General features: G+C 67.6%; 2 protein-coding genes across 7 annotated transcripts in view; one reads left to right on the top strand and one right to left on the bottom strand.

Moving 5' to 3' along the window:
• Positions 1-13,689, bottom strand: part of KIF5A (kinesin family member 5A) — a 40,068-nt gene extending 26,379 nt beyond the window's left edge. For 3 of the 6 annotated variants that reach the window (XM_058042045.1, XM_058042044.1, XM_058042046.1), the window contains exons 1-10: positions 13,045-13,689; positions 9,949-10,036; positions 9,194-9,267; positions 8,621-8,725; positions 8,124-8,172; positions 7,439-7,494; positions 7,227-7,314; positions 5,732-5,856; positions 2,891-2,995; positions 1,926-2,074 (exon numbers count right to left, since the gene is read on the bottom strand). In XM_058042045.1, the coding sequence (XP_057898028.1) occupies positions 1,926-2,074; positions 2,891-2,995; positions 5,732-5,856; positions 7,227-7,314; positions 7,439-7,494; positions 8,124-8,172; positions 8,621-8,725; positions 9,194-9,267; positions 9,949-10,036; positions 13,045-13,173 (968 nt within the window). In that variant the 5' untranslated portion in view covers positions 13,174-13,689. The remainder of the gene's footprint in view (positions 1-1,925; positions 2,075-2,890; positions 2,996-5,731; positions 5,857-7,226; positions 7,315-7,438; positions 7,495-8,123; positions 8,173-8,620; positions 8,726-9,193; positions 9,268-9,948; positions 10,037-13,044) is intronic. The other 3 variants (XM_058042049.1, XM_058042047.1, XM_058042050.1) reach the window with 2 other exon arrangements.
• A 1,219-nt stretch (positions 13,690-14,908) lies between these two features.
• Positions 14,909-24,976, top strand: DCTN2 (dynactin subunit 2). Its single transcript, XM_058042052.1, has 14 exons — positions 14,909-15,010; positions 16,998-17,066; positions 20,809-20,905; positions 21,011-21,072; positions 22,206-22,304; positions 22,445-22,605; positions 22,721-22,868; positions 22,958-23,023; positions 23,812-23,850; positions 23,952-24,029; positions 24,129-24,200; positions 24,290-24,392; positions 24,474-24,565; positions 24,770-24,976. Exons 1-14 carry the CDS (start codon positions 14,975-14,977, stop codon positions 24,854-24,856), a joined length of 1,209 nt encoding a protein of 402 aa, XP_057898035.1. The 5' UTR covers positions 14,909-14,974; the 3' UTR covers positions 24,857-24,976.
• The last annotated feature ends 293 nt before the right edge of the window (positions 24,977-25,269 follow it).

The following is a 25,269-nucleotide window of genomic DNA, read 5'->3' as shown; positions in this document are numbered from 1 at the left end:
GTGGGGGTGTGGCTGAGATTCCATGGGTGAATTTGGGGTGTAGCAGGCGCTGTTGGGGTGCCCTGTGTGAATTTGGGGTGTAGCAGGCACTGTTGGGGTGCACTGTGTGAATTTGGGGTGCAGGGGGGCACTTGGGGGGCACTGGGGGCAGTTGAGATGCAGCTGGGACACCACGGGTGAAGTTGGGGTGCACTGGGGGCTGTTGGGGTGCAGCAGGCTCGGTTGGGGTGCACTGGGTGAATTCGGGGTGCATCAAGGCGCTGTTGGGGCGCACTGGGAGCAGCTGGGGTGCGCTGGTACACCATGGGTGAAATTGGGGTGCCCTGGGAGCAGTGGGGGTGCCCTGAGTGTAGTTGGGGTGCAGCAGGCGCTGCTGGGGTGCAGTGGGTGAGGTTGGGGTGCACCGGCTGAATTCGGGGACAGCCAGGGTTTGTCTGGGACTCCGTGGGTGAAGTTGGGGTGCAGCGGGCGCTGTTGGGGTGCACTGGGGGCAGTCGGGGTGCACTGGGTGTAGTTGAGGTGCACTGTGTGAATTCGGGGGGCAGCAGGCACTGTCAGGGTGTACTGGGGGCAGGTGGGGTGCAATGGTACACTATGGGTGAATTTGGGGTGCAGCGGGCACGGTTGGGGTGCGCTGTGTGAATTTGGGGTGCGCTGGGCGCTGTTGGGGCGCGCTGTGTGAATTTGGGGTGCAGCGGGCACTGTTGGGGTGCGCTGTGTGAATTTGGGGTGCAGTGGGCACGGTTGGGGCGCGCTGTGTGAATTTGGGGTGCAGCAGGCACTGTCGGGGCGTACTGGGGGCAGGTGGGGTGCAATGGTACACTATGGGTGAATTTGGGGTGCAGTGGGCACGGTTGGGGCGCGCTGTGTGAATTTGGGGTGCGCTGGGCGCTGTTGGGGTGCGCTGCCCCCCATGGGTGCCCCGAGGGGGTCTCGGGGGGCTCTCGGGGTGCTCTGGGCAGGAGCGGGGGGCGGTGGCTCCATGGGGACACCCGGGGGGGGGTGCGGTTGAACACCCCCATTCCGGGGGGAGCTCGGGGGGCTCTGGGAGGGCTCGGAGGGCAGCAGGGGGGCTCGGGGGACACCCCCATTCCGGGGGGCTCAGGGGAACTCGGGGGGCTCGGGGGATACCCCCATTAAAGGGGGCTCCGGGGGGCTCGAGGTGGCTCTGGGGGTCTCGGGGGGCTCAGGGGGGGTCTCTGGGTGGGCTCGGGGTGACTCGGGGGGCTCAGGGGGGTCTCTGGGGGGGCTCGGGGTGACTCGGGGGGCTCAGGGGGGTCTCTGGGGGGCTCGGGGTGTCTCGATGGGCAGTGTGGGGGTCTCTTGGGGGGCTCAGGGTGACTCGGGGGGCAGTGTGGGGGTCTCTGGGGGGGCTCGGGGTTACTCGGGGGGCTCAGGGGGGTCTCTGGGGGGGCTCGGGGTGACTCGAGGGGCTATGGGGGGTCTCTGGGTGGGCTCAGGGTGACTCGGGGGGCTCAGGGGGGAGTCTCTTGGGGGGCTCAGGGTGACTCGGGGGGCAGTGTGGGGGTCTCTGGGGGGGGTCGGGGTGACTCGGGGGGCAGTGTGGGGGTCTCTGGGTGGGCTCGGGGTGACTCGGGGGGCAGTGTGGGGGTCTCTGGGGGGCTCGGGGTGACTCGGGGGGCAGTGTGGGGGTCTCTGGGGGGGGTCGGGGTGACTCGGGGGGCAGTGTGGGGGTCTCTAGGTGGGCTCGGGGTGACTCGGGGGGCAGTGTGGGGGTCTCTGGGGGGCTCGGGGTGACTCGGGGGGCTCAGGGGGGTCTCTGGGGGGGGTCGGGGTGACCCGGGGAGCAGTGTGGGGGCCTGCGGTTGGACACCCCCATTCCCGGGGGGCTCGGGGGTCTCAGGGGGGGTCTCAGGGGGGGTCTCTGGGGGTGGCTCGGGGGTGTCGGCCCCCCCCCGGCGCACCTCTGGCCGAACATGAGCGTGGATTTGGTCTCCTGGTCGTTGTAGCTGGACGGGGAGCAGCAGATGAACATGGTGGTGCGGCAGTTCCCGCCCAGCGAGTCCTGCAGGATCCGCGTCATCTTGCTGTCGCGATAGGGCACGTAGGCCTTCTGCGGGGGGAGGGGCGGCCTCAGCACCGGGACCACCGCGGGGACCGGGGGGACACGGGGGAGGGACACGGGGGACAGCGGGTGGGCAGGGGACTCGGGGGACGGGGGGCAGGGGGCTCGGGTTGGGGACATATGGGGACAGCGGGCTCAGGGAGACACGGGGGGACACGAGGGGACAGGGGACACACACGGGAGTGGGACACGGGGGGACAGCGGGTGGGCAGGGGGCTCGGGTTGGGGACACACAGGGGGACAGGGTATCAGGGACACACGGGAGTGGGACACGGGGGACAAAGGGCTCGGGGGAATACGGGAGGACATGGGGGGAGCAGGGGGCTCAGGAGGACACGGGGGACAGAGGGACAGGGGGAGGGGTTGGGGACATATGGGGACAGCGGGCTCAGGGACACACACGGGGGACAAGGGGCGTGGGTTGGGGACAAACAGGGGGCAAGGGGCTCAGGGGGACACATGGGAGTGGGACGGGGGGGACAAGGGGCGCGGGTTGGGGACACATGGGGGACAGAGAGACACACACACGGGGGACAGGGGACACACACAGGGGGGACAGGGGCTCGGGTTGGCGACACAGGGGGTCGGGGGGTGTCCCCCTGCAGGGGGCTCAGCAGGGTGGGACACACGGGGGGGGCTCAGGGGGGTCTCCCCACCCCAGGACCCCCGAGGGGGCTCAGCAGGAGCGCCCCTTCCCCAGACCCGGGGGGGGGGGGGAAGGATGGGGGGGCTGGGCAAGGCTCTCCCAGGACCCCCGGGCTGGGGGACCCCCGAGGGGCTCGGGGGGGGCTCCGGGGGTCTCACCGTGCCCTCGGCCAGCGCAGAGATGACGTTGCCCAGGGCCGACAGGGATTTGTTGATGTTTTTGGCCTCGTCCAGCACGGCCCCCTCAGCGCCCGTCTTGCTCACCTGGGAAAGGGGGGGGGGGGGGGGGGGATGGCTCAGGGACCCCCCGTGTGCCCCCCGACCCCAGGGACCCCTCACAGGGATGGCCCCAGAGCCCAACCCAAGGGTCCCACCAGGCAGGAGATCCCCCCCAGTGCCAACACCCCGCACCCAGAGACCCCCGCCCTGACTGACGGTCCTGAAACCCCAATGGGCCCAAACCCCAATGGCCCCAAGCTGCAACAGCCTCAAACCCCAATGGCCCCAAACCCCAAAAACCCCAAATCCCATTGACCCCAAACCCCAATGGCCACAATCCCCAAAAACCCCAAATCCCATTGACCTCAAACCCCAAAAACCCCAAACCCCGATGGCCCCAATGGCCCCAATGGCCCCAAAAAACCTCAATGGCCACAAACCCCAAAAACCCCAAATCCCATTGACCCCAAACCCCAATGGCCCCAAACCCCAAAAACCCCAAACCCCATTGACCCCAAACCCCAATGGCCACAACACCCAAAAACCCCAAACCCCAATGGCCCCAAAAACCCTCAATGGCCCCAAACCCCAAAAAACCCCAAACCCCAACAGCCCCCAAAAAAACCCAATGGCCCCAAAAATCCCACTGACCCCAAACCCCAATGGCACCAAAAATGGCCCCAATAGCCCCAAAACTCCCATTGACCCCAAACCCCAATGGCCACAACACCCAAAAACCCCAAACCCCAACAGCCCCCAAAAAAACCCAATGGCCCCAAAAATCCCACTGACCCCAAACCCCAATGGCACCAAAAATGGCCCCAATAGCCCCAAAACTCCCATTGACCCCAAACCCCAATGGCCACAACACCCAAAAACCCCAAACCCCAATGGCCCCAATGGCCCCAAAAACCCTCAATGGCCCCAAACCCCAAAAACCTCAAACCCCAACAGCCCCAAAGAACCCAAATGGCCCCAAAAATCCCACTGACCCCAAACCCCAATAGCCCCAAAAATGTCCCAAATAGCCCCAAAAGCCCCATTGACCCCGAAACCCCAACATGAAGAACCCAAATGACCCAAAAATGGCCCCCAAAAACCTCAGTGGCCCCAAACCCCAATGGCTCCAAAAAACCCCAATGGCCCCAAACCCCGATGGCCCTAAAAAAATCCATTGAGCCCCAAAAATGGCCCCAATGGCCCCCCAAAACCCACTGTCCCCCCAAGACCCCCGCCCTCCCAGTGTCCCACAGAGCGCCAAAGTCCCCCCAAGACCCCCCAGGCCCCCACCCTCCAATCACCCCCCCAAACCCCAAGATCCCCCCAAACTCCATGGACCCCTGCAAAATGTTCTCACCCCCCCAATGCCCCCCAAAATGTCATGAAGGCCCCCAAGCTCCACCCACCAGGGGGGACACCCCCACAGTGCCCCCCCAGTCCATCCCCCCTTCCCCCTGCACCCCCGGCTGTGCATTTCTGCAGCTCTGGGGTCCCCCCACATTTGGGGTGCCTCCACATTTGGGGTGCCCCACTTTTGAGGTGTCCCCCACTTTGGAATCCCCGCATTTGGTTTTCCCCCACCCCTGCAGTGCCCCCACCTATGGGGTCCCAACATTTGGGGTACCCCATCTTTGGGGTGCCCCCACCCCTGGTGCCCTCACATTTGTAGTCCACCCACCCCTGGGGTCCTCCAGCCTTGAAATCCCCCAAATTTGGGGCCCCCACCTTTGGGGTGCCCACTTTTGGGCTCCCCCTACATTTGAGGTGCCCTCTTTTGGGGTGCCCCACTTTTGGAGTCCCCCACATTTTGTTTCCTCCCCTTTGGGGTGCTCCACTTTTGGGGTGCCCCCAGCCCTGGGATGCCCCACTTTTGGGGTCCCCCAGCCCTGAGGTCCCTCACATTTGGGGTACCCCACCTTTGGGGTGCCCACTTTTGGGCTCCCCCTACATTTGAGGTGCCCTCTTTTGGGGTGCCCCACTTTTGGAGTCCCCCACATTTTGTTTCTTCCCCTTTGGGGTGCTCCACTTTTGGGGTGCCCCCAGCCCTGGGGTGCCCCGCTTTTGGGGTCCCCCAGCCCTGAGGTCCCTCACATTTGGGGTACCCCACCTTTGGGGTGCCCACTTTTGGGCTTCCCCTACATTTGAGGTGCCCTCTTTTGGGGTGCCCCACTTTTGGAGTCCCCCACATTTTGTTTCCTCCCCTTTGGGGTGCTCCACTTTTGGGGTGCCCCCAGCCCTGGGGTGCCCCACTTTTGGGGTCCCCCAGCCCTGAGGTCCCTCACATTTGGGGTACCCCACCTTTGGGGTGCCCACTTTTGGGCTTCCCCTACATTTGAGGTGCCCTCTTTTGGGGTGCCCCACTTTTGGAGTCCCCCACATTTTGTTTCCTCCCCTTTGGGGTGCCCCACTTTTGGGGTGCCCCCAGCCCTGGGGTGCCCCACTTTTGGGGTCCCCCAGCCCTGAGGTCCCCCACATTTGGCGTACCCCACCATTGGGGTGCCCACACATTTGGGGTACCGGCCCCTGGCGACACCCACCTTCTCGCTCCCCCCACATTTGGAGTCCCCACCCCTGATGTCCCCCCCTTTTGGGGTGCCCCCACTTTTGGGGTCCCTCCCACCTTTAGGGTGCCCCCACTTTTGGGGTCCCTATCTTTGGAGTGCCCCCACTTTTTGGGGTCCCCCACTTTTTGGGTCCCCACATTTAGGGCGCCTCCCTTTGGGGTTCCCCACCTTTGGGGTGCCCTCCTACTTTCGGGGTTCCCGTTTTTTGTGCCCGCACCTTCTCGCTGCCCGCCAGGTCCACCAGGTAGAGTTTCCCGCTCAGTTTCTGCTCCGTCTCCACGTTCTCCTGCTTGATGTGGATGAGGAAGATGCTGTGGCTGCGGGAGCTGTGCTCGTTCATGTCTGCGGGCACAGGGGGCACGGGTGTGGGCACGGGGCTGGCACTGCCCCCCGAAACGGGCACCGGGACCCCGCAGTGCCCCCCTGCACCCCGAAACAGCACCGGGACCCCGCAGTGCCCCCCTGCAACCCAAACGGACACCGAGAGCTGTGCTCGTTCATGTCTGCGGGCACAGGGGGGGCACGGGTGTGGGCACGGGGCTGGCACTGCCCCCCGAAACAGCCCCGGGGCTGGCACTGCACCTCAAAACAGCATCGGGACCCCGCAGTGCCCCCCTGCACCCCGAAACAGCTCCGGGACCCCGCAATGCCCCCCTGCGCCACCCGGAGACCCCGCAGTGTCCCCCTGCACCCCATCCCCCCCCGCCATGTTCCTCCATATCCCTCCATGTCCCCCCATGCCCCCCATGTCCTCCGTGCTCCCCATGTCCCCCATGTCCTCAGCGTCCCCTATATCCCCCATGACGTCCCCGTGTCCCCCCAGTGTCCCCACGCCCCCCATGTTCCCCATGTCCCTCCATGCAGCCATGCCTCCCGTGCCCCCAGTGTCCCCATGTCCTCATGTTCTCCCATGTCCCCAGTGTCCTCAGTGTCCCCATGCCCCCCATGTCCCCCTTGTCCCTCCGCTGTCCACGTGTCCTCATATCCCCAGGGTTCCCCATGTCCCCAGTGTCCCCGCATGTCCCCATCCCCCCATATCCCCCCATATCTCCATGTGCCCCTTGTCCCTCCCCTGTCCTATCCCCAGTGCCCCTCATGTCCCCCATGCCCCCTATGTCCCCCCTGTGCCCTCCATGCCCTCAGTGTCCCCCGTCTCCCTCAGTGTCCCCCATGTCCCCCATGATGTCCCCTATGCCCCCCACGTCCCCCATGCCCCCGTGATGTCCCCATGTCCCTGTGTCCTCGCAGTGTCCCTGGTGTCCCCAGTGTCCCCCATATCCCTCCATGTCCCCCTGCCTCCCCTGCCCCCCATGTCCCCCTTGTCCATGCCCTGTCCCCAATGTCCTCAGTGTCCCCGTGTCGCCATATCCCCCCATGCTCTCCAGTGTCCCCCATGTCCCTAATGTCCCTGTCTCCCCCATGTCCCCAGTGTCCCCAGTGTCCCCAGTGTCCCCCCATGTCCCCCCTGTCTTCAGTGTCCCCATATCCCCCACGATGTCCCCGTGTCTCTCCACGACCCCAGTGCCCCCGTGTCCCCCACGCCCACCGTGTCCCCGCAGTGTCCCCTGGTGTCGCTCACTGGTGACAGCCATGGATGTCCCAGTGCCACCCCGTGTACCCCCTCTGTGTGCCCCATATTCCCCGTGCCCCCCGCGCCCCCAGTTTCCCCTGTGCCCCCCACTGTCCCCCGCGGTGTCGCCGGTGTCGCTCACTGGTGACAGCCACGTGCCGGTTGGATTTGCCCTCATCGATCACGTCCAGGATCTCCTCGGGGCTGGACACGAAGCGCTCCGTGCAGCCCTGGGGGGGTGGGGGGGTGACTGGGGGGGCTCGAGGAGACCCCAGCCCATCCCCCACCCCCGGAGCGACCCCCGCCCCTCCCCCCTCCCCGATGTGCCCCCCCAGGACCCCTCCCCCCCCTCACCTTGACGTAGGGGACCCGGTTCTTGTCCTCGTGCACCGACAGGTTGGTCTTGGTCACTGCGGGGACACGGGGGTGGGGTCACAAAGTGCTCCCAGTAACCTCCCAGTAACCTCCCAGTGCTTCCCAGTGCTTCCCAGTAACCACTCAGTGCTTCCCAGTAACCTCCCAGTGCTTCCCAGTGCCTCCCAGTAACCACCCAGTGCCTCCCAGTAACCACCCAGTGCTCCCAGTAACCTCCCAGTAACCACTCAGTGCCTCCCAGTAACCTCCCAGTGCTTCCCAGTAACCTCCCAGTGCTCCCAGTAACCTCCCAGTAACCTCCCAGTGCTTCCCAGTGCTTCCCAGTAACCTCCCAGTGCTTCCCAGTGCCTCCCAGTAACCACCCAGTGCCTCCCAGTAACCACCCAGTGCTCCCAGTAACCTCCCAGTAACCACCCAGTGCTTCCCAGTAACCTCCCAGTGCCTCCCAGTGCCTCCCAGTAACCTCCCAGTAACCACTCAGGGCTTCCCAGTAACCACCCAGTAACCACCCAGTAACCTCCCAGTAACCACTCAGTGCTTCCCAGTAACCTCCCAGTAACCACTCAGTAACCACCCAGTAACCACCCAGTGCTCCCAGTAACCTCCCAGTAACCACTCAGTAACCACCCAGTGCCTCCCAGTGCCCCCAGTGCCCCCCACTCACTGTCCAGCAGGTCCCGGATCTTGTCCAGGTAAATCTCAAAGTAGGAAACCTGGGGGGGGGGGGGGAGGAAGGGGGTGGGGGTTGGGCGGCAGCGGGGGCCGATCCCACAGCGCCCCCCCCAGTGCCCCCCAGTGCCCCCGGTGCCCCCCAGTGCCCCCAGTGCCCCCCCCAATGCTCCCAGTGCCCTCAGTGCTCCTCCAGTGCCCCCCAGTGCCCCCAGTGCCCCACAGTGCCCCCAGTGCCCCCCCCAATGTTCCCAGTGCCCCCAGTGCCCCCCAGTGCCCCCCCAGGACCCCCCCCAATGCTCCCAGTGCCCCCAGTGTCCCCCCAATGCTCCCAGTGCCCCCCCAGTACCCCCCCCAATGCTCCCAGTGCCCCCAGCGCCCCCCAGTGCCCCCACAGTGCCCTCAGTGCCCCTCCCAGTGCTCCCAGTCCTTTCCAGTGCCCCCTCCAGTGCCCTCAATGCTCCCAGTGCCCCCAGTGCCCCCCGTGCCCACCTTGATGTGGAACTCCAGGTTCTCATCCATGGCGTAGATGTGGTTGAAGATGTCGCGGGCGATGCGGGGGATGATCCCCATCTGCTGCGGGTCGTGCAGCTTCCCCTGGGGGGGCGGGGGGCGCTGAGACCCCCGGGGGGGAGCCAGGGCCCCCCCAGGGCCCCCCAAAACCCCACCAGGGCCCCCCAAAACCCCCAGCGCTCCCAATGTCCCCCAAAACCCCACCAGGGCCCCCCCAGTGCTCCCCAAAACCCCACCAGGGCCCCCCCAGTGTCCCCCAAAACCCCACCAGGGCCCCCCAAAACCCCCTCAATGCTCCCAGTGCCATCAATGTCCCCAGTGCCCCCAATGCCCCCCTAAAGCCTCCAGTGCCCCCCAAACCGCCCCCAGTGCTCCCAGTGCCATCAGTGCCATCAGTGTCCCCAATGACCTCCAAAGCCCCCGTACCCCCCAAAGCTCTCCCAGTCCCCCTGTGCCTCCAGTGTCCCCAGTGTCCCCAGTGTCCCCCCCAGTGCCCCCCAATCCCCGCAGTGCCCCCCGGAAGCCCCCCCCAGTTCCCCCAGTGCCCCCCACCTCCATGGTGTGGGTCTTGCCCGACGATGTCTGTCCGTAGGCGAAGATGGTGCCGTTGTACCCGGCCAGCACATCTGGGGGGGACAGAGGGGATTGGGGACCCCCGGGACCCCCAAACATCCCCGGGACACTCAAACACCGCGCTGTCCCCACGCTGTCCCACCCAGGGCCGTCCCCAGGTTGTCCCTCGTGTCCCTGGGCTCTCCCTGGGCTGTCCCCACGCTGTCCCCATGCTCTGCCCCCTCTGTCCCCACGCTGTCCCCAGGCTGTCCCACCCAGGTTGTCCCCAGCTGTCCCCGCTGTCCCCAGGCTCTTCCTGCTCTGTCCCCAGGCTGTCCCCGGGCTGTCCTTAGGCTGTCCCAGGCTGTCCCACCCACGCTGTCCCCATGCTCTCCCCCCTCTGTCCCCACGCTGTCCCCAGGCTGTCCCACCCAGGTTGTCCCCAGACTGTCCCCAGCTGTTCCCCAGTGTCCCGGCTGTCCCCAGGCTGTCCCACCCGGGTTGTCCCCAGCCGTTCCCAGCTGTTCCCGCTTTCCCCAGGCTCTCCCCAGGCTCTCCCCGCGCTGTCCCCGCGCTGTCCCCGCGCTGTCCCACCCAGGGCTGTCCCCAGACTGTCCCCAGCTGTCCCCGCTGTCCCCAGGCTCTCCCCGGGCTCTCCCCGCGCTGTCCCACCCAGGGCTGTCCCCAGACTGTCCCCACGCTGTTCCCGGTCCCTTGTGTCCCCAGCTGTCCTCGCTGTCCCCAGTGTCGCTCACCCTTGACGATCTGCATGGCACACGCGTGGTACACCTGCTCCTGCGTGGTGTTCGGGGGGAACACGCGGTCGAACACGTACGGCTTGCCCTGGCGGGGGGGACAGGGGACAGACACGGGGTCACCGGGCCGAGAAACCCCCCCGGGACACGGGGGGCACCATCCGGAGACCCCCCCCCAACACCAGCCAGAGACCCCGGCACAGACACGGGGGACACTGGCCCAAGACCCCCCCGTACCATCCACAGGGACCCTCCCGAGGCTCTGGGGGTCCCGGTAAGGGAAGGGGACCTGGGGGGGTCTCATTCTGTACCCCCAGTACCCCCCCTGAACCCTCCATTCAGGGACCCAGCCCCTACACACCCCCGGCCAACGATATCCACACAGAGACCCCCCCCCTCCAAATCCTCTCACAGACCTCCAGAACCTTCCAGACTTCCCCATGGACCCCCATAACTCCCCATAGACCCCATAGACCCCTGGGCCCTCCGCAGACCCCCAAAACTCTCCAGACTCCCCCATAACTCCCCACAGACCCCCCACAGCCCTACAAACCCCCAAGGACCCCTCAGCCTCCTCATAGACCCCCTAGCCCCCCTCACACCACCAGAGAACAGTCAGCCCCCCACAGACCCCCATAGACCCTTCAGCCTCCCTATAGACAGCCACAGCCCCCACAGACCCCCACAGACCCCTCTGGGGACCCCAGCCACCCTGAAGACCCCCCAGCCCCCCATAGCCCCCCCAGACCCCTTAGCTGCCCCCCAGACCCCCAGGGACCCTCACAGCCCCCATAAAAGCTGTGGTTTGTCAGAGCCCTCAGCTCCCCAGAGACCCCCAAAGACCCCCAATGGCCCCCAGAGACCCCAGAGACCCCCCCAGAGCCCCCATAGACAGCCAGACACCCCCAGAGACCCCACAGACCTCCCCCCAGAGCCCCCATAGACAGACAGACACCCCCAGAGACCCCACAGACCCCCCCAGAGCCCCCATAGACAGACAGACACCCCCAGACCCCCCTACACGCCCAGAGACCCCCGGAGACCCCCCCAGCTCCTCCCACTCCGGGAGCCGTCCAGGCCCCGGTGCTGAGCCGGGACGCGGGGACAGACGGACAATGGGGACAGACGGACGTGGGGTCACACGGACAGACGGATACGGGGACATTGGGACATGGGGACAGACGGACATGGGGACAGACGGACACAGGGACGTGGGGACAGACGGAAATAGGGACACACAGACATGGGGACACACGGAGCCGGGGGCACACGGACACGGGGACAGACGGGGGGCTCGGAGACACACGGCCACGGGGACACAGGGCCACAAGGCCATGGGGACAGACAGACATGGGGACACACGGCCACGGGGACACACGGCCACAAGGCCACGGGGACACACGGCCACAAGGCCATGGGGACAGACAGACATGGGGACACACGGCCACGGGGACACACGGCCATACGGCCATGGGGACAAACGGACACAGGGCCATGGGGACAGACAGACATGGGGACACACGGGCACGGGACAGCCGGACACGGGGACACACGGACACGGGGACACACGGGGGCCTCGGGGGCTCGGGCACAGCCGGTGCCGGCACCCCCTCGCCCCAGCTCCCCCCGGCCCCCCCTGGGCCCCACAGCCGCCGCAGCTCCGCGGCCCCGCCCGCCGCCGGTCACGCACCTTCCCCCCGCAACCCCGCAACCCCATCGTCCCCTGCCCCGCACCCCCATCCCAGTGCCCCCCGGCCCTGCCCCACAGCCCCGACCCGCAGCGCCAACCCCGCAGCTCCCCCCGCACCCGCAACCCCGCAACCCCCGCATTGCGCCGGCACCGCCGCACCGACACAGCCCCGGGCGGACAGACCCCCCCCCTCTGCATCCACGGACACCCCCGTGCATGAACCCCCCATCCACGGACACCCCCCGCATCCACGGACACCCCCCATGTATGAACCCCCCATCCACGGACCCTCCCCGCATCCAAGGACCCCCCATCTGCAGACCATCGGCACCCACGGAGCCCCCTGTGCACGGACCCCCGCACCCACGGAGCCCCCAATCTATGGAGCCCCCATCTATGGACCCCCCCCCAATCCACGGACTCCACATCCATTGCCCCCCCATGCATGGACCCCCCCCCCAGCACCCACGGACACCCCCCGCACCCACGGACCCCTCCTGCACCCACGGACACCCCCATTTAAGGACACCCCATCCGCGGACCCCCCCCCCCCATTTACGGACCCCCCCGCGCCCCACCGGGACCGTCTCTTCCCCCCACCCACAGACCCCTCAGACAAGGGGGGGCCGTTATGGGGCGCCGATATTTTGGGGGTGCCGATATTTTGGGGGGGGCGATATTTTGGGGGGGCTGATATTTTGGGGGTGCCGATATTTTGGGGGTGCCGATATTTTGGGGGGGCCGATATTTTGTGGGGGCTGATATTTTGGGGGTGCCGATATTTTGGGGGTGCCGATATTTTGGGGATGACGATATTTTGGGGGGGGCCGATATTTTGGGGGTGCCGATATTTTGGGGGTCTCACTCCCCCCCCCCAGGATGAGCCCCTAACAAAGGGCAGGGCCGCAGCGCGGGGAGGGGCGGGGGGGGGGGTCTGCGGCATCGCCCCCCCCCCCCCCCCGCAGCTGCTTTGGGGCCCCCCCGGGAGATCAGGGCGTGTCCGCTCCATGTAAACATCGCCCCCCCCCGCACTGGGCAAACTGAGAGCGCCCCCCCCGGTACTGGGCAAACTGGGAGCGCCCCCCATCTGCACTGGGCAAACTGGGAGTGCCCCCCCCCGGTACTGGGCAAACTGGGAGCGCCCCCCATCTGCACTGGGCAAACTGGGAGTGCCCCCCCCGGCACTGGGCAAACTGGGAGCGCCCCCATCCTGCACTGGGCAAACTGGGAGTGCCGGGAGCCTCGGAAATGGGGGGGGGGGGGGGGGTGGCATGGGGAGGGTCCCGGGGGGCAGCGGCCACACCCAGCAGCGCTCCTCCCCCCAGAACAGGATCTGCCCCCCCCCCCACAAATGACAGCGCCCCCCAAGTTGGGGTCCCCGCCCCTGCCCCCCCCCCGTGACTCACCCCCAGCACGACGCTGTCGTCCCCCTGGAACACGGGCAGGAATTTGTCGCCCCGCAGGATCTCGGCCTGGTTGAGCGGCCGGAAGCGGCACAGGACCTTGATGCTGCACTCGGAGCTGGGCTCGGCCATGCCGGGGCTCGGGGGGCTTCCACACGGGGGGGCTCGGGCCGGGGGGGGTCACCCGGGGCGCTGCTCACAGCCTAAGGGACAGCGGGCACCGGCGGGCACGGCGGCACCCGGGGGTGCTGAGCGGGACCCGAGGGTGCGGGGTGATGCTCAGGGATGCTGCCCGGGTGGTACCCAGGGATGCAGGATGCCGCTCGGGTGGTACCCAAGGATGCAGGATGCTGCCCAAGGATGCAGGATGCTGCTCAGCGCTGCAGGATGTTGCTCAGGGGTGGTACCCAATGATGCAGGATGCCGCTCAGGGATGCAGGATGCCGCTCAGCACTGCAGGGTGGTACCCAGGGCTGCGGGTGGTACCCAGGGATGCAGGATGCCGCTCAGGGATGCGGGATGCAGGACGCCGCTCAGGGATGCGGCTCGGGGGCTGCAGGATGCGGGAGGCGGCGCCGGGCGGGGCTGACGCTCCGCAGCTGCCGCTGTCGCCGCTCCTGTGACCGCTGCTGTCGCCACTGCAGCCTCGGCACCGGCGGGTGGGGGGGGGCCGCCCCCCCGCGCCCCCTCCCCCGCCTTAAGGTGGAGCCGCCCGCGGCTCTTAAGGTGGCCGGGACTGAGGGGGGGGCGCGATGGACCCCCCCAAAGTGCTGATTCACGGCGGGGGGGGCAGGACGGGACCCCGGGGGTGCGGCTGGGGAGGGAGAGCTGGGCCAGCCCCCCCCCGGAACCCCTGCTCGGTCCCCCCCCCGCGGGAGGGCCGCGGTCCTGACTCATCCCCCCCCACCCCCGGTACAGAGGGGGCTCTGCCCGGGCCCCCTGCGGGTGACCCCCAAACATGGCAGGGGGGTCCGGAGCTGACCGGGGGGGACCGGAGCTGACCCGGGGGTCTCCCGCGGGTGAGAAGGGTGGCCCCACCATGGCGGGCAGCCCGGGACACCCCCATGGTGCCCCCCAGTGCCACCCGGCCTGTGCGTGCCCTCACCCGTGAGTCCGGCCCGGGTGTCCCTCCGTGTCCCCCCATCGCTGTGCTCCCCGTGTGCCCCTCGCGTGTCCTCCCCTGTGTCCCCCCCGCACTGTGAGCCCCTGTGCCGCCCCCAGGTTTTCTCCTGTGTCTGCCCCGTGTCCCCCCGTGTGCCCCCCATGTGTGTCCCCGTGCGTGTCCCCGCGTGCCCTCATCCGTGTGTCACCCTCTGTGTCACCCCCCGTGTCTCCCCCCATTCCCCGCCCCTTGTTCACCCCCGGTGTGTCCCCCTTGTACCCCCGTGCCCTGCCCGTGTCCGTGTGTCCCCCGTCCCCCCATTGTCCCCCCGTGTCTATGTGTCCCCTGCCCTCTTTAATTGCCCCCACTATGCCCGTGTGTCCCCTGTCTCCCCATTGTCCCCCCGTGTCCGTGGGGTGCTGTGTCCCCGTGTCCCCTATCCTCCCATTGTCCCCCCGTGTCCGTGTGTCCCCCCATTGTCCCCTCGTGTCCGTGTGTCCCCCTCTCCCCCCATTGTCCCCCCATTGTCCCCCCATTGTCCCCCCAGTGCCGCCCCCGCCTCGTCTGCTCGCTCAGGCCCCGCCCCCTCCCCATCAGGCCCCGCCCCATCCCCGCCCGGCCCCGCCCCATCCCCGCCCGGCCCCGCCCCTGCGCTCTCTCCCCTCGCTCCGCCCCGCGCCGCTCTCGCGAGATCGGCCCCGCCCCGGCCCTGCGCGGCCATTCCGGGACCCCCCGGCACCGGCCCCCCCTGCACGGACCCCCCAACACCGACCCCCATTACTGACCCCCATTACCCACTCCCCAATACCGGCCCCCAGTACCGCCCCCGCCATGGCCGACCCCAAGTACGCCGACCTGCCCGGCATCGTGAGTAAGGGGCTGGGCCGGGGAGGAGCCGGGGCTCTGAGGGGATGTGGGAGGCTATGGGGGGATGTGAGGGGATCAGGGACCTGGGGTGCTGAGGGCTCTGTGAGGAGATCGGGAGGGCCGGAGGGATCAGGAGCCTGGGGATACTGCGGGCTCTGAGAGATCGGGGGGGGTCTGAGGGGATATGGGGGCGCCTGGGGATGATGAGGGGTCTGAGGGGATCGGGGAGGTCTGAGAGGATCAGGGGCCTGGGGGTGCTGAAGGGTGTGAAGGGATCAGGGGCCTGCGGGTGCTGAGGGGTCCGAGGGGATCGGCGGACGTGTGAGGGGATCGGGGGCCTGGGGATGCTGAGGGCTCTGAGGGATCGGAGGGCCAGGGGTTCAGGGGGATCAGAGGGGTGATGAGGGGTCTGAGGGGATAGGGGTGGTCTGAGGGGATCAGGGATCTGAGGGGTCTGAGGGGGTCGGGAGCGCCAGGGAGATCAGGGGGGTCTGAGGGGATCGGGGGCCTGGGGATGCTGAGGGATCGGAGGGCCAGGGATTCAGGGGGATCTGAGGGTTGCTGAGGGCTCTGAGGAGATTGGAGGGTTGGGGGGATCAGGGGAGCTCTGAGGGGATCGGGGCCCGGGGGTTCTGAGGGATCGCGAGGGCCGGGGGGGGATCAGCGGGGTCTGAGGGGTGCTGAGGGCTCTGAGGGGATCGGGGGAGTCAAGCGGGATAAGGGCCCTGGGGGAGAATGAGGGAACTGCGGGGATTTGGGGTCTGAGGGGGCCAGGGGGTCTCAGAGGGGACTGGGGGGTCTGAGAGGGCCGGGGGGTCTGAGGGGGCCTGAGGGGGCCAGGGCATCTCGGAACAGGAGGGGACCGGCGGGACGTGGAGGGACTGGGGAGGTGGGAGAAGGGCAGCTCTGAGAGGGTCTGAGGGTCAGAGCAGGCCGGGGGGATCCGAGGGTGCTGTGGGGTGTCTCAGGGTGGTGAGGGGATCCGGGGGAATCTGCAGGATTTGGGGGGAATCTGCAGGGATTTGAGGATGTGAGGGTGCCATGGGGTGTCTCAGGGTGATAAGGGGGTCCTGGGGAATCTGCAGCGGTTCAGGGATCTGCGGGCACTGGCAGGGGCTGGGGGTTCTGAGTGGTTTGGGGGGATCTGAGGGGATTGGGGGACTCAGGGGTCCTGAGGTGGTCCAAGGGCACTGGAGGGGCTGAGGGGCTGCAGGGACTGAGTCAATTTGGGGGGTCTGAGATTGGAATGACTGACAGGGTCTGGGGAGCAGGGGGATTTGGGGAATCTGGGGGGTTGTGGGTCTGTGAGAAGATCTGGGGGTGAGCTGAAGGGTCAGTGGGGTGTGGGGGTTGGCAACGTTTGGGGTGTTTGTAGGAATGGGAGGGGGTTTGGGGTGCCAAGGAGGACCTGTCTGTCTGTCTGTGGGTCTGTCCATGGGGTGAACACAGATCCCCGGGGGGTGGGAGCACCCCGTGTGTTTGGGGTGACTGTGGGAGCTGGGGGAGGCCAGGGGACAGGGGCAGTGAGTCGGGGTGCTGGGGGGACATTGGGGTGTGTGGGGGCAGTCAGCAAGGGCTGTCAGGACATTGGGGTGTCCAGGGGGAGGTGTGGCCCATCAGAGGTGTCCATGGGGATGAGGTGTGGGGACACTGGGGTGTCCAGAGGGGGTTCAGAGGTGCCCATGGGGATGAGGTGTGGGGACACTGGGGTGTCCATGGGTAGGTGTGCCCATCAGAGGTGCCCATGGGGATGAGGTGTGGGGACACTGGGGTGTCCATGGGGAGTGTGCCCCATCAGAGGTGCCCATGGGGATGAGGTGTGGGGACACTGCGGTGTCCATGGGGAGTGTGCCCCATCAGAGGTGCCCATGGGGATGAGGTGTGGGGACACTGGGGTGTCCATGGGGAGTGTGCCCCATCAGAGGTGCCCATGGGGATGAGGTGTGGGGGTGAGCTGGGGGTCCCAGCCCAGCCCCTGGTGCCGCAGGCCCGGAACGAGCCCGACGTGTACGAGACCAGTGACCTGCCCGAGGATGACCAGGCCGAGTTCGAGGCGGTAAGGCCCGGCCGGGGGGGGAGCAGCAGCTGGAATGGACCCCCGGGACCCCCAGGAGTGGCACCGGGGCAGGGAACCGGCCCCCACCGCCCATGCACCCAGCAGCAGCACAGCCTGCACGGGGACAGAGCACCCACAGGGACAGAGCACCCACGGGGACACAGCACCCACGGGGACACAGCACCCATGGGGACACAGCAGCCATGGGGACAGAGCACCCCACGGGGACACAGCACCCCACGGGGACAGAGCAGCCACGGGGACACAGCACCCACAGGGACAGAGCACGCACGGGGACACAGCACCCACAGGGAAAGAGCACCCCATGGGGACACAGCACCCACAGTGACACAGCACCCCATGGGGACACAGCACCCACGGGGACACAGCACCCACGGGGACACAGCACCCCATGGGGACACAGCACCCACAGTGACAGAGCACCTCATGGGGTCACAGCACCCACGGGGACACAGCACCCACGGGGACAGTGTCTCTCCACAGTGACACATCACCTCACAGTGGCAGTGTCCCCCCCGCAGTGTGTCCCCCCACAGTCCCAATGTCCCTCCACAGTGACAGTGTCCCCTGCAGTGACATTGTCCCCTGTGACAGTGTCCCCCCACAGTCCCAGTATGACATGTTGACAGTGACATGGTGACAGTGTCCCCTGCAGTGACAGTGTCCCCCACAGTCCCAGTGCCACCCCAGTGACAGTGTCCCCCAGAGTCCCAATGTCCCCTGCAGTGACAGTGTCCCCACAGTGACAGTGTCCCCTGCAGTGTCCCCCCATCCCCTGTGTCACCCTGCCTGTGGGGCAGGAAGGGGAGATCAGCACAGCCCCCCCCCCACAGGCTGGCTGTCCCTGGCCTTGCTGTCCTTGTCCCCAAGAGGAACAGGGCTGCCAGTGCCCCAGCCCCACCCCGAGGGGAACAAGGGGGACCCCCTAAACCTGCTGTGAGTACTGGGGTGTCCCCAGCCTGGGCTGAGGCCAGGGGAGGTCAGTGTGCAGTGATGGGGGGTCCATCCCTGTGGGACCCCCAGAGTGGGAGTGACCCAGAGCCCCATCACTGAGGGGCCCCAAGGACCCCCAGGGCCCGTGGGGTGACACTGGATCTGTCCTTGAGGCCACACGGCGGAGAGGACCCCCAGGGGTGTGGGGTGACCCCCCAGAGGTGTGGGGTGACCCCCAGGTGTGCTGGGGAGGACAATGGGGGTTCAGGGGTCACAGCCTGAGGAGTGACTCGGTGCCCCCCCAAGACACTGAGGGGGTGCCAGGCCTTGGGGGTGCAGGGGGTGCAACCAGCCCCCCTCTGCCTTCAGTGCCATTGGTGTTTCTGGGGTGCAGGAGATTGGCACAGGTCCCTGGCAGGGAGCAGGGGCCCACCAGGTACCCCCAAATCCTGAGGGGGGCAAAGAGACCCCCCCAGTGAGGGCCAGAGCAGCAAGGTGGGCTGAAACAGGGGTTGGAGCCCAAAGTCCTGAGGTGACCCCTACTGTGGTGGGAGGTGACAGATGGGGGGTCCTGAGCCCCCCCTGCCTCGGGGAGCCCTTCACCAGCTCTGGGGTGCTGGGGGGTCCTTCCTCCCCCTCGGGGAGCCCCCAAACTGACCAGGGCTCCCCCCGCTTCCCCCCCGCTCCCGCCTGGCCTGGACTCAGTTTGCACAAGTAAGCGCGGCCCTGCTTTGGGGTGCATGGGGGGGCACTGCTGCATGTGCATGGGGGTTTTGGGGTGCCCTGCACTGCCCCCCGCTCTGCCTTGCCCTCTGCATCCTCTGCCTGCTGCCTGCACTGCCCACCTGGCCTTGGGACCCCCGGGACCCCCGGGCTGGGTCTCATTGTCCTGGGGCCCTGCCTGGGCATGGGGGGGCCGTGCTGAGCCCCCTCCCTGCTGCCAGCATTGCACGGGGCAGCTGCGGGGCTGGGGCAGCCCCTGGCCCTACAGAGCCCCCCCAGGCTCCCCGGGGGTCCCGCTGGGTGTTGGGGTCCCGGGGGGAGCACCTGGCTGCACTCACATCCCCCCAGCCTGGGCAGGAGCTGGAGCTGCTGAGGGGAGTTATGGGGTGATCCCCAAACTCTGCCAGTCCTGCTCCCCTCCAGGGCACAGCCCTGCTGCTCCATCCCTGGCTGTCCTGGGTCTGTCCCACTGCCCCTCGTCCTGCGGGGGTCCCCAGCCCTCGGGGGTCCCCAACCTCGGGGGTCCCCATCCCTCAGGGCTCCCCAGCCCTTGGGGGTCCCCATCCCGTGGGGTTCCCTGTCCCTCAGGGGTCCCCATCCCATGGGGTTCCCTGTCCCTCAGGGGTCCCCAGCCCTCGGGGGGCGGCGGGCGCGGGCCGGACCTTCTAACGCGGATTTTGTCTCTCTCTCCCCTCTCTAACCTTGCTCTGACTTTCTCACCTCTGGGAAACGCCAGGAGCTGGTAAGCGCCCATGTCCCAGCCACTGCCACTGTCCCTCAGCCACTGTCACCCGCTGCCACCCACCGCAGCCCCCTAACGCTGCCAGCGCTGCTCCTGCTGCTCTCACTGCCCGCAGCCAACCAGGCGCTGATCCACCGGGGCCAGAGCCCTGATCCATCCAGGCCAGAGCCCTGATCCACCCGGGCCAGAGCCAACCGGGCCCTGATCCACCGGGGCAGAGCCCTGATTCACCCGGGCCAGAGCTCTGATCCACCGGGGCCCTGATCCACCCGGGCCAGAGCCAGCCAGGGCCCTGATCCACCTGGGCCAGAGCCCTGATCCACCGGGGCAGAGCCCTGATCCACCCGGGCCAGAGCCCTGATCCACCCGGGCCAGAGGCAGGGGCTGCACAGGGGCACAGGGGGTCCTTTGGGTCCCCCCAGAGCTCTGCTGAGCTGGGGACACCCTTGAGGGCAGCAGAGGGTGAGGGACACACCGGCTGTGCCCACCCTGCCTGGCACAGGGCACAGCCCCTGGACTGGGGATCTGGGGGCTTACACTTCCCACTGCCCCCCTGATGAGCCCCAAAGGCAACCAGAGGGCAGTGCCAGCCCCAGGGGGCCGGGGGTCACCCTGGGAAGGAGGTTGTCCTGCCAAAACACAGCTGGGGGTCAGTGACAGTCCCAAGGGGACAGGGATCACCCTGGAGGGACCAGCAGTGGGTCCTGGTGCTGGCCAGGGGCTGCTGGAATGTTCCACACTTTGGGATAGGCTGAACCTTGGGGGACTCTGAGCTGGGCCAGGCCAGGGGCCCGAAGTCCTGACACATCTTTGGGGGAGCCTGTGTGCTGGGCTAGGCCAGACCAGGGCCCAGTGTCACCAGGGCCCAATGTCACCAGGGCCCAATGTCACCAGGGCCCAGTGCCACCAGAGCCCAGTGTCACCAGGGCCCAGTGTCAGCAGGGCCCAGTGCCACCAGGGCCCAGTGTCACCGGGGTGGTGTCACCAGGGCCCAGTGTCACCACACTGGGCCAGCCTGGGGTCTGATATCCCCACTCCAGACTCTTGAGGGTACCTGCCCTGGGCCAGGCCACTCAGGGGTGCCATGTCCCCACCCTGGCCCCTTGGGGACGTGCCACATCTCTGCCAGCAGGGCCCTCACCGGGCCGCACTGGGGGCCTGTCCTGGGGAGGAGCAGCACCTCCAGCCCTGCCCACACTGTGTGCTGGGGGTGGTGGCAGCCTTGGGGCTCCCCTGTCCCCATCCCTGTCCGTGCTGGGGGGCTGGTGGCAGTCTGGGAGCGCCCTGTCCCTGTCCCTGTCCCTGACGTGGCTCCGTGTGCAGGAGGAGCTGAGCAGCACCAGCGTGGAGCACCTGATCATCAACCCCAACGCGGCCTACGAGAAGTTCCGGGACAAGCGCCTGGGCACCGAGGGTGTGGGTGAGCTGGGGGGCCTGGGGGGCTGGGCACGAGCCAGGGGACCACTGGGGCACCAAGCCAGGGGGCACTGAGCCCCCTGGTCACACCCGGCTCTGCCTCCTGCAGATTTCTCTGACCGCATCGGCCGCACGCGCACGACGGGCTACGAGGCTGGGGAGTATGAGATGGTGAGTGGGCAAGAGACACCCCCTCCTCACGCAGTGCTGGCACACTCCTGGGTGCCACAGGTCCCCGGGGTCACCTGCTGCAGCCCCCAGGAGCTGTGTGCCAGCTCCAGCAGTGCCCTGCTGGTCTCTGCCCAGTCCAGCCCAGTCTGCCACGCTGGGAGCCCCTGTGCCCAGCACAGACCCCTGAGGGTGCTCGGGACAGCGCTGTAACCAAGTCCAGGGTGGAGCTGTGGGAGACCCAGGGGTCTCAGGGTAATCCTGGCTGGCTCATGTTCAGCTGGTGTCCCCAGGACCCCCGGGCCTCTCCTGGGTACCCCCATGTTCTGGGGTCTGTATCCCCCCAGCAGGGCCCTGCCTGTCCTCACTGACTGCAGTTCTGTCACCCCAATTCCCTAGGCTGTCCCAGTTCCTCTGCTCCCTCAGGACCCTCGGGGTGGGCTGCAGTCCCTGGCACCCAGGGCCAAAGGGGAGAAGGTGGCTCTGGTCACCTGGCTCCTTCTTGGCCTGCTGGGGGGGTGACAGCTGTGTCCCCTGGGCTGGTCATTGTCCGGCCAGGCCATCACCCCCCAAACTGGCCCAGCCCAGGTTTGCTCTGGGAGCAGCTGGGTTTGGGCAAAGAGCAGGGAACCCCCACATTGCACCGGGGGCACAGCAGCACCCAGAACCACCCCACAGCTGTAGAGCTCCGGGAGGAGGAGGAGGAAGAGGAGGAGGAGGAGCTCTAAGATGGGAAATCCATGGGGGTGGTGATGAGGAACTTCATGTGGGTGAGGATGAGGAGTTCCATGGGGGTGAAGGTGGGGAGCTCTGAGTGTGAAGATGAGGAGCTCCGTGAGGATGAAGATGAGTTCCAGTGCACTCCCTCTCCCTGTGGGTTCAGGACCCTCCTGGGCTGCTCCTGCCCTGCCCCACTGACCCCACCAGGTTCCCTTTAGGTGCCACCTGAGGCTGCTCTCACCTGTCCCTGCAGGCCTCACCTGCTCCTTCTGCTTGGTGCCAGGTCCTGCCAGCACCTGTGAGCCCCCTGAGCCCTCTGTGAGACCCCTGAACCTCCATGACCCTTCCACCATCCCATGAGCTCCCCTGGCCCTGTGTGAGCCCCCCCTGAGCCCCCTGACCCATTTCTCCCCCAGCTGGGTGAGGGTCTTGGTGCCAAGGAGACGCCACAGCAGCGATTCCAGCGGTTACAGCACGAGGTGCAGGAGCTGCTCCGGGACGTGGAGCAGATCCAGGTGAGCTCCCCCCTTTCCTGGGGAATAGCTTGGGGGTGACACAGCACCTGTGTGTGCAGATGAGCCCCCATCTGCCCCAGGTGAGCCCCCCCATCCCAGGGTGTGTCCCAGGGGTGACATGTCCCCTGTGTGTCCCCCAGAGCTCGGTGAAGGAGTCGGGGGCAGAGGAGGAGCTGACGCCCATGGCCCTGGCCAGGCAGGTGGAGGTGCTGAAGCAGCAGCTGCTCAGCTCCCACCTGGAGAAGGTTCTGGGCCCCGGTGCTGCCGTCGACTTCGCTGACCCCGAGGGTGCCCTGGCCAAGTGAGTGGGGGACAGGACCCCGCGGGGCTATGGCAGTGTCCCCATGGGGTGGCACAGCTTGTCCCCTGCCCGCCCTGCCCCTGTGCCCACGCTGTCCCCTCCGGGCTGTCCCCAGGCGGCTGCTGCAGCAGCTGGAGGTGGCCAAGTGCAGCAAGGCCGCCCCGGGGAAGGGCCCCGCGCGGGCCGCACCCACTGCCGGTGACGCTGTCACTTTCGAGCTCTACTGGAGGCCCGAGCAGGACCAGTTTGCCCAGTCTGCCAAGGTGAGGGGGCTGCTGGAACCACAGGGGGGCACCACACCTGGCACCCGGCCCTGCAGCGCGGTCCCAGCAGCTCCCCCCAAACCCCACAGGTGTCGGAGCTGGAGAAGCGCCTGGCACAGCTGGAGGCGGCCATGAGGTGTGAGCCTGACAGCCAGGTGAGTGCCCAGGTGTGGGCCTGACAGCCAGGGCAGGGCCCAGATGTGGGCCTGACAGCCAGGTGAGTGCCCAGGTGTGGGCCTGACAGCCAGGGCAGGGCCCAGGTGTGAACCTGACAGCCAGGTGAGTGCCCAGGTGTGGGCCTGACAGCCAGGGCAGGGCCCAGGTGTGAACCTGACAGCCAGGTGAGTGCCCAGGTGTGAGCCTGGCAGCCAGGTGAGTGCCCAGGTGTGAGCCTGACAGCCAGGGGAGGGCACAGGGGAGGGCCTGACAGCCAGGAGAGGGCACAGGTGTGGGCCTGACAGCCAGGGGAGTGCCCAGGTGTGGGCCTGGCAGCCAGGGGTGGGCACAGGTGTGGGCCTGACAGCTAGGGGAGGGCACAGGTGTGAGCCTGACAGCCAGGGCAGGGCACAGGGGAGGGCCTGACAGCCAGGGAAGTGCCCAGGGGAGGGCCCAAGTGTGAGCCTGACAGCCAGGGGTGGGCACAGGTGTGAGCCTGACAGCCAGGTGAGTGCCCAGGTGTGAGCCTGACAGCCAGGGGAGGGCACAGGTGTGGGCCTGACAGCCAGGGAAGTGCCCAGGGGAGGGCCCAAGTGTGGGCCTGACAGCCAGGGCAGGGCACAGGTGTGAGCCTGACAGCCAGGTGAGTGCCCAGGTGTGAGCCTGACAGCCAGGGCAGGGCACAGGTGTGGACCCAGATGAGGGGGGGCTGCCCACTCTCCCTCCCTCCTGCCACTTTCCTGCCCTCCCCCTTCACCTGGCCCTACTGACACCGTTTCCCCCACAGAACCCGCTGCTGGTGGGAATGAAGGGCTCCAGTCTCATGGTGAGTTGGGCAAGAGGGGTTTGGGGGAGCCCCTGTCTCCCCCTTGCCCCCAGCGCTTTGGGGGGGCTGCTGTACCCCCCTCACCTGCCCCCCCTCCCCAGGACACGGTGCAGGTGCTGCAGGCCAAGGTGAACGTTCTGGATGTGGCTGTGCTGGACCAGGTGGAGGCTCGGCTGCAGGTGAGGGGAACTGGGGGGCGCTGCTGGGGTTAAACTGGGAGACATTGCTGGGTTTGGGGCCCACTGCTGCATTTGGGGTTTCTGTCTCCCCCACCCCAGAGCGTCCTGGGCAAGGTGAACGAGATTGCCAAGCACAAGGCCACGGTGCAGGATGCTGACACCCAGAGCAAGGTATGGGCTGGGGGGCCCAGAGGCCGGGGGGGGATCCGGAAAGGCCCCCCCAGGCTGTGCTGACCCCCCACCCCACATGTGCCCCCCAGATCCACCAGCTGTACGAGACGCTGCAGAGCTGGGATGCCGTGGCCAGCGCCCTGCCCGACGTGGTGCAGCGCTTGGTGACCCTGAGGGACCTGCACGAGCAAGGTGAGGGCCGGGGGGAGCTGGGGGGCACCGGGTGGGGGTCTCTGCCTGCCCTCCCCAGCACTCAGGTGTGTGCCCCCACAGCCACCCAGTTCGGGCAGGTGCTGGTGCACCTGGACACCACACAGCAGGAGATCGCGGGGGCTCTCAAGGACAACGCGGTGCTGCTGGCTGAGGTGGGACCCCTTGGCCCCCCATTGCCCCCATCCCCAGTGACCCACGCCACCCATCCCTGCCTGCTCTATCCCCACTGACCCCATCAGCCCATCCCCCCCACCCCCATGCCCCCCTGCCCCCCATCACCCCATCCCCACTTAGCCACATTTCCCATCCCCCCCTGCCCCCATCCCCACTCACCCCCACCCCCTCTGCCCCCCCAGGTGCAGAAGACCATGAAGAACAACCTGGCCATCGTCGAGGACAACTTTGCCGACATCGACGCCCGCATCAAGCGGCTGCAGAAGTGACCAGACCCCAGGACCACCCCCCCCTGAGGACACCCCCGTGCCCCCCCAGGACCCCCTGGGCCCTGTGCCCCCCCCCGCAGGTCCCAGCTGCTGCTTGTAAATACCCTGGCTCGGCCCCCCCATCCTCTGCCCCCCTCAGTTCCCTGGGGGTCCCCCCTGCTCCCCCACCGGGGGTCTCTGGTCCCCCCGTACCCCAATAAACAGCTCAGCTCCCAGCGTGTGTGTGTCGGTGTCTCTGGGGGGCGGCAGGAGCAGCGCCCCCCCAAACTAGGGGTGGCAGTGCTGGGACTGGGGGGACACGGGGGGAGCCTGTGGGACCCCACAGGGATGGGGGGCTGGGGGCAGCCGGACCCCGCAGACAGGGGAGGGGTCCCGGGTGTGCCCCGGCCCTGCAGCCGCCACCCACAGCCGGA

Source organism: Melospiza georgiana, chromosome 29 (genome assembly GCF_028018845.1).
Source record: "Melospiza georgiana isolate bMelGeo1 chromosome 29, bMelGeo1.pri, whole genome shotgun sequence".
Classification (NCBI taxonomy): Eukaryota; Metazoa; Chordata; class Aves; order Passeriformes; family Passerellidae; genus Melospiza; species Melospiza georgiana.
Note: the sequence above shows the minus strand (reverse complement) of the source record. Positions and strands in the feature narration are given on the sequence as shown.

Bases quoted from the DNA above. Each gene is read 5' to 3' on its own strand.
- DCTN2 (XM_058042052.1), top strand. From the start codon at position 14,975: ATGGCCGACCCCAAGTACGCCGACCTGCCCGGCATC. The intron at 15,011-16,997 runs GTGAGTAAGGGG...CTGGTGCCGCAG, and splicing joins ACGCCGACCTGCCCGGCATC to GCCCGGAACGAGCCCGACGT. The intron at 22,869-22,957 runs GTGAGGGGGCTG...CAAACCCCACAG, and splicing joins AGTTTGCCCAGTCTGCCAAG to GTGTCGGAGCTGGAGAAGCG.